The following is a 7,245-nucleotide window of genomic DNA, read 5'->3' as shown; positions in this document are numbered from 1 at the left end:
CTCGGCCTCAGACGTCACCCACAACTCCACCCTGCTCTCCTGGACCGCAGAGGGGGCCTTCGGCTCCTTCCTCCTGCAGTACAAGGACGCGGAGGGCAAGCCCCAGGCGCTGCCCATGGACGGGGGATCCCGCACAGTCACCGTAACCAACCTGGCCCCCTCCCACAGATACAAGTTCAACCTCTACGGCATCTCCGGCCACAAGCGCCTCGGCCCCGTCTCCACTGACGCCATCACAGGTCAGTGGCTTTCCCCTTCCCCTCCCGCCCCCTTTGCTTTGCAGTGTGGTCGGGTTAACACATAGGACAGGTGGAGAACGGAGCCAGTTTCCACCTCCCCATGCTCACGGACTCTCCTGGCACCTCCATACCCCGCTGGCACCCGCAGGCTGGGGGCCCTGAGACAGGCGCTGCTGCGTGGTGGCTTTGACCGTCTCAAACCAGAGTCCCCCCATAATCCCCCAGGGGGCAGGGTCCGCTCCTGCCGGGCCCCGGCTCGTTGGCCCCTGGGGCTCGCTGGCTCTTGTCCGGGCCGGGCCGGCGCCCTCTCCGTGGGACGCTGGTCACCGCAGGGCTGGAGCTGCCACGTCTGAGCACCTGGTGTCTCAGAGCAGCACCAACCCCTCTGGGGCCCGTGGGGCGCAGCAGGGACCCCTGAGCCCACCTGCGTCTGCAGCTCCCGAGCCGGAGCCCCCCAGGGTAGCGCCCGCCCGTCCCCTCGCTGGCTGGGCCCTGCCCCTGGGCTGCCAGTCCAGGTCACCCGCCCCACGCAGTCGCCTCCCCAGAGCCCAGCAGGGGCGGCCAGTCCCTCTGTACCCACCCCAAGCCAGGCCTGGGGCTGGGCTCGGGGTTAGCTGCCGTCCATTGGGCAGGGCCCCCACAGACTCGGTCTGGGGCTCCAGGAGCTGGGAAGCCCCTCGGGGGGTGGAGGGGGAGGGTCACACAAATCTGCTCCCACCCCTTTCCTGCTACTTCTTTCTCCCTTTCCTACACCCCACCCAGCCCCCCCCCCCCTCCTCCTACTTCCTCCCCCCTTTCCCCCCCCCCCCCTCCCCCCCCCCCCCCCCCGCACACCTGCCCTGCTCCACAAGCCACATCTCTGCCCCTTTCCCTTGGGAACTCAGTGTCTGGGGCTTTGCTCCCACTACGCCCTCTACTCCATCAGTTCCACCCCAGCGGGGTGGCCCTCCTGCTCCGATCCCAGGGCTACGCTGCCTGGGTCTGCAGAGAGCCTGCGCCCGTTGCTCCAGCAGGCAGGGCTGCCTCTATTTGCCTGTCCAGGCGTTCCCACACCCTGTGCCCCTCTCTCTGTTCCAGCCGCAGTACCGCGGGACAAGGGAGCCGGGACGCAGCTACGCCTGGGGAAGCTCTCAGCCTCCGGTGTCACCCACAACTCCACCCTCCTCTCCTGGACTGTGGAGGAGGGGACCTTCGACTCTTTCATCCTCCAGTACAAGGACGCGGAGGGCAAACCCCAGGCACTGCCCGTGGATGGGGGATCACGCACAGTCACAGTAACCAACCTGGCCCCATCCCGCAGATACAAGTTCAACCTCTACGGCATCTCTGGCCGCAAGCGCCTCGGCCCTGTCTCCACCGACACCGTCACAGGTCAGCGGCTGCTCCCGGGGCACTGGCTCCTTCCCCTCCCACCCCCCTTTGCTTTGCAGTGGGGTCGGGACAGCAGCCGCCAGTTGGGACCTTCCTGGGAAGACGCTTCCCAGACTCCAACCTCCATGACCTGTCTACCGGCCATTCAACAGATAGAGGAGTGTGGATGGGGATGGATGGGTGGATAGACAGACAGAGAGATGGATCTATGTGTATGGGGTGCATGGATGAATGCATGAATAGATAGATAGATGGATGTCTGTGTATGGAAATCGGTGGGGATGGATGGATGGAGGGAGGGAGGGGATCTCATGGATGGATAGACTGATTAATGGCTGTGTATAGGGATGGAGAAGGAGATGGATGGCGGATGGATGGATGGATAAGGAGATGAATGGATGGGGATGGAGCGGATGGATGTGTATGGGGATGGATGGATAATGAGATGGATGGATGTGGATGGGGATTGATGGATAAGGAGATGAATAGATGTGGATGGGGATGGAGCCGATGGATACATGGATGGATGTGGATGGGGATGGATGGAGAAGGAGATGGATGGATATGGATGGGGATGGAGCGGATGGATAAATGGATGGATGTGCATGGGGATGGAGCGGATGGGGATGGATGGATGGATAAGGAGATGGATGGGTGGGGATGGGGATCGAGCGGATGGATAGATGAATGGATGCGGATGGGGATGGATGGATAAGGAGATGGATGGATGTGAATGGATGTGTATGGGGATGGTTGGGGATGGAGCGGATGGATAGATGAATGGGTGTGGATGGGGATGGATGGAGTTTACGGAACTGGATGGGTGTTTTGGGGGATGCATGGCAGACATGAGCGTGTCTGGGAACCCTTTTGCAGCGGACAGGTACAAGGGCTATGCTGGGTAGGGTCATGGATGCCTGGATAGATGGATGGATGGGGGAGCGTATGACGATGGTGGTTTGGGTGTTTCTGGGGATGGGTGGGTGTCAATGGGGATCTTTCCATTGACGTTGGAGGCTTTGGTTAAACCCCTTCTCTTTCTCTCTCATTTGTTCTTCCTTCCCCCTCTCTCCTCCCGTCTCAGCTCAGCTCTCACTGAGGTTTGTTGCTCTGGGCCGACCCCTCCATGGAGGGAGGGTGGCCGTGGAAACCTGGGAATGTGGGATCCTCTTTGCAGACATGCCCCGTCCGTCTGTCTGTCCCCAGCTCTCCTTCCCGGCAGCAGGATCCGTCACTGTCCTGGGGCCGGTCCCTGGGGCTCTCTGCCCCCCCCCCCCACTATTCCTCTCTGCAGATCCCCTCTAGCTAGGAATTACCTGCCCCGCAAGGACCCGGCGAGCTGCCGCCACCCCGGCCGTGTTCTTCACATCCCTCTCTCTGTTCCAGCCGCAGCCCTGCAGAAGGAAGAACCCACCCCCCATCCCAGCCTGGGGGAGCTCTCGGCCTCCGACGTCACCCACGACTCCACCCTGCTCTCCTGGACCGCGGAGGAGGGGACCTTCGACTCCTTCCTCCTCCAGTACAAGGACGCAGAGGGCAAACCCCAGGCACTGCCCCTGGACGGGGGATCCCGCACAGTCACCGTAACCAACCTGGCACCTTCCCGCAGATACAAGTTCAACCTCTACGGCATCTCCGGCCGCAAGCGCCTCGGCCCCGTCTCCACCGACGCCGTCACAGGTCAGCGGCTGCCGGGGGGAGGGTCTCATCCAGCGCCTGCCTCCTTCCTCCTCCCTCCACCAGGTCTTTCCTGGGACCCCCCCTCAGTGCTTTGCTTTGCCCCTGCCTTCCCACTCCCCTGCTTCTCCCAGCCCTGCGCGGCGTATCCTCCTCCGGGATCCTTCTTCCTTCCCTCCTTGTCTCCCTTTGCCCCTTCTTCTCTTTTTTTCACTCCTCCTATCTTCCCACCGCTCCTCTGTCTGGCCCCTCCTCCACCAGGGCCCCTTCCACGTTCCTTCGCTCCCAGCCACCCTCTTCCACATCCCTTTGCTTGGTGCAATCACGGCACCAGAGGCCACATCCGAGGGATCTTGTCTCCATCAGTCACTTGAGGGGCCGCTTGCCCCGGACCTCAAAGGTGACACTGCCTGAGTTTGCAGAGAGCCTGAGCCCATCGCTCGGCAGTGGGGGAAGCTGCCTCTGTTTGCCCCGCATGCGGTTACCTCACCCTTAACCCTCCCCCTCTGTTCCAACCGCAGCGCCGCGGGATGAGGGACCCGGGATACAGCTCCGCCTGGGGCCGCTCTCGGCCTCCGACGGCACCCACGACTCCCTCGACCTGTCCTGGTCCGTGGAGGAAGGGACCTTCGACTCCTTCATCCTCCAGTACCGGGATGCAGACGGCAACTCCCAGGTGCTGCCCGTGGACGGGGGATCCCGCACCTTCACCATCACCAACCTGGCCCCCTCCCACAGATACAAGTTCAACCTCTACGGCATCTCCGGCCGCAAGCGCCTCGGCCCCGTCTCCACCGACGCCGTCACAGGTCAGCGCCGGGGAATTCCCCCTCTCTCCTCCCGCCGTCCCCCCCGCGGCAGGTGCATGATGGAATAGAATCGCCCCCTTCTCTCCGTCTCTGTGCCTCTTGGGGCGGGGGCAGGGGCCGAGGGACGCGCTTTGCGTCGGGAAGATGCCGATTCACCTCTCGAGGCACTGGCCGGGAACCGGGCTCGGCCAAGGGACCCGGGACTCCGGTCTGAGCCGCATAGCGCTGACCCTCGCCCCAGCCCAGCGCGAGCTCTTCTGGAAACAGCCCGGGTGGGTTTCACGTGAGCCGGGGACGGAGAGTCCGGCCTGGCCTGTCGGGATTGTCCGGCCGGCTAATTCCCCTCCCTGCTCCGTGCCGCCGGCCGCGATTGGCTCTGATCCACCCTCCTGCCGGCGCCATGGCCCGGGGCCGGTGGGGTCTGGCGCGTCCCAGCAGCAGCCAAGCCACCTGCAAAGAGCCTGGCCCTTGGGGCATTTGCCAACGTTTGGCAGCTTTCGTCCCGATTCCGAACGGGGCGGGCTCTGGAGACGTGGGGTCCGGGCCGGGTCTGAGCCGCTCCCCTCTCCCCAGGCCGGCCGGAGGAGGAAGACGAGGAGGAGGAGGAGGAAGGTGCCACGCAGCCCAAGCTGGGGGAGCTCTCAACCTCCGAGGTCACCAAAGACTCCGTGCGCCTCTCCTGGACCATCCAGGCCGGGGCCTTCGACTCCTTCCTCCTCCAGTACCGGGACGCGGACGGCAAACCCCAGGCGCTGCCTGTGGACGGGGGATCCCGCACGCTCGTCGTCTCCGACCTGCTGCCCTCCCGCAAGTACCAGTTCAACCTCTCCGGCGTCTCCGGCCACAAGCACCTCGGGCCCATCTCCACCGACGTCGTCACAGGTCAGCGCCGGGGGGCTGGCCGGCCAGGGCCCCTCAACAGCCTGGGGGTGCCCGACTGGATTCTACCAGCCCCCTTCCTTCCGCAGGTCTTCCCTCCGCAGCCCAGCTGTGAGCCCGGACTCCTGGGTTCTGTCCCCAGCCCTGGGAGGGGAGTGGGGGCTGGTGGGTTAGAGTGGGGAGGCTGGGAGCCAGGACTCCTGGGTTCTCTCCCCGGCTCTGCCTCTGACCTTCCGGGTGACCATGCAAGAAGCCCCATACCCACCCCATGCCTCGGTTTCCCCACCTGTAACACAGGGCTAACGATCCCATTGCGCCACTGACGAGCTGTGGGGACAGGCCCTTCTCTGCTGGGCCTCACCCATGTGCCCCCTGCTCCTGACCCCTCATTCCTGTCCTCCCTCCCTCCGTCCGTCCCCCCGGCAGTTAACCCTTTCCACTCTGTGCCAGAGCCCCATGGGACAAAATTAACTAACCTGCTCCCAGGGCCCCGGTCAGTGCCTGGCTCCCGACCAGGTGCATGATGGGATAGAATTAACCCCTTCTTGCCTGGCCCCGGCCCCCCTGGCACCATCTCCCCCAGGGACAATTAACCCCGTCCTGCCCTTGCGGGAGCCTGACCCCCCTCCTGCCCCCGCAGCCTTCCCGGAAGCCTCCAGCGTGACGCCCGCCCGGCTGGACCAGCTGCTCGTCTCCGAGGTGACCCCCACCTCCCTGCGGCTGCGCTGGGACGCGCCCGAGGGCGACTTCGACACCTTCCTCATCCGGTACCGGGCCGCGGGCCGGGGGCCCGGGCTGGGGCCGGCGCCCACCCAGGAAGTGCCAGTGCCGGGGGCCCAGCGTTCAGCCGTGCTGCGGGGGCTGCGGCCCGGCACCGAATACGGCCTGGCGGTGTACGGCCTGCGGCAGGGCGAGGAGACGGCCAACGTCCACGGGGCCGCGCGGACCAGCAGCCTCGGTACGGCCCCCGCTGGGCTGGGCGGGGCCCGCTGGGGCACAGAGCCCGGCTGACCCCCTCGTCCCTGCAGCCCAGCACCCCCTGCTGCCCCCAGCCTGTCGCCGCGTCCCAGCGCCCCCTGCTGCCCCCAGCCTGTCACCGCGTCCCAGCGCCCCCTGCTGCCCCCTCTCTGCGGCCCCGAGCCCGGCTGCCCCCTCGTCCCAGCGCCCCTGCTGCCCCCAGCCTGTCCCCGCAGCCCAGCTCCCCATCCCTGGTGAGAGGGGCAGCGGGGGGGTGGGGGGATTGGGCAGCTGGGTGGGCCCAAGGCCTCTCCCAGGCCAGGAGGCCAGAGCCACGGAGCGGGGAGGGGGAAGGGACAGGACGGATGGAAGGATGGAGGGAGGGACAGGCGGCTGGATGAATGCTGGGGGGGTGATGGGGCGCCCCGGTGGGTCTCAAACCTCCCCCCCCCGCCAGCTGAGGGGGGGACGGGGCTCCCCAGGCTGGTGCTGCCCCCCAGTGGCCACGCTGGGAAGGGCCCCCCGGCTGGCTCCGCCGGAGGGCCCATGCGTCCCCCTTGACCCCCATGTCTCCCCAGAGCTGGAGAGCCCCCGGGACCTGCGCTTCAGCGACGTCCGTGAGACCTCGGTGGGGGTGACCTGGGGGGCCCCGTCCACCCACGTCGACCGCTACAAGGTGTCCTTCCAGCTGCGCCACGGGGGTAAGTGCCCCACAGCGCCCCCTGCTGCTGCCCCCCACAGCGCCCCAAACCAACCCCCCACAGCGTCCCTCACTGGCCCCGCACAGCGCCCTCTGCTGCCCCCCATCTGACCCCCCACAGCGCCTCTCGCTGGCCCCCACAGCGCCCCCTGCTCCCCCCAGTGCCCCCCCCCGAGCCCCCCCCCAAACGCCCCCTGGACCCCCCCAGCCCCCCCCCCCCCAGAACTGCCTGCAGAACAGCGCCCCCTACTGGCCCTGTGCCCTGGCCCCACCCCCCGCAGCAGTTCACGTGGCCTCGCCCCTGACACGTGGCCCCGCCCCCAGCGCGTTCTGACCCGCTGTCGCCCCAGGGGAGCCGCAGAGCGCCATGGTCGAGGGCACCCGGCTGCAGACGACGCTCGAGGGGCTAATCCCCGGGGCCAGCTACGAGGTGAGCGTCATGGCCGTGCGGGGCTTCGAGGAGAGCGAGCCGCTGGTGGGCTACGTCACCACGGGTAAGGGCCGGACGCCTGGGTCCCCTCCCCTGCCCCGGGTCCCTCTCCCCTGCCCCGGGGCCAGCACCGGACGCCTGGGTCCCATCCCCTGTCCCAGGGCCACCAGCCAGACACCTGGG

At 66.8% G+C, this 7,245-nt stretch overlaps 1 protein-coding gene across 1 annotated transcript; it reads left to right on the top strand.

Annotated features, from left to right (window-relative positions):
* Positions 1–38: 38 nt before the first annotated feature.
* On the top strand, positions 39–7,126 carry LOC112123632 (tenascin-X-like; the record flags this gene model as incomplete). The annotated part of the gene is made up of 8 exons (XM_029914162.1): positions 39–239; positions 1,317–1,610; positions 3,003–3,290; positions 3,809–4,096; positions 4,670–4,978; positions 5,616–5,933; positions 6,511–6,633; positions 6,983–7,126. Coding segments are annotated over exons 1-8 (1,888 nt in total), but the record flags the coding sequence as incomplete, so codon positions are not given.
* Between the last annotated feature and the right edge of the window lie 119 nt (positions 7,127–7,245).

This window comes from Terrapene carolina, unplaced genomic scaffold, assembly GCF_002925995.2.
Source record: "Terrapene carolina triunguis isolate 2854851 unplaced genomic scaffold, T_m_triunguis-2.0 Scaffold32646, whole genome shotgun sequence".
Lineage (NCBI taxonomy): Eukaryota > Metazoa > Chordata > Testudines > Emydidae > Terrapene > Terrapene triunguis.
The sequence above is the reverse complement of the archived record's forward strand: the minus strand, read 5'-3'. Positions and strand labels throughout refer to the sequence as shown.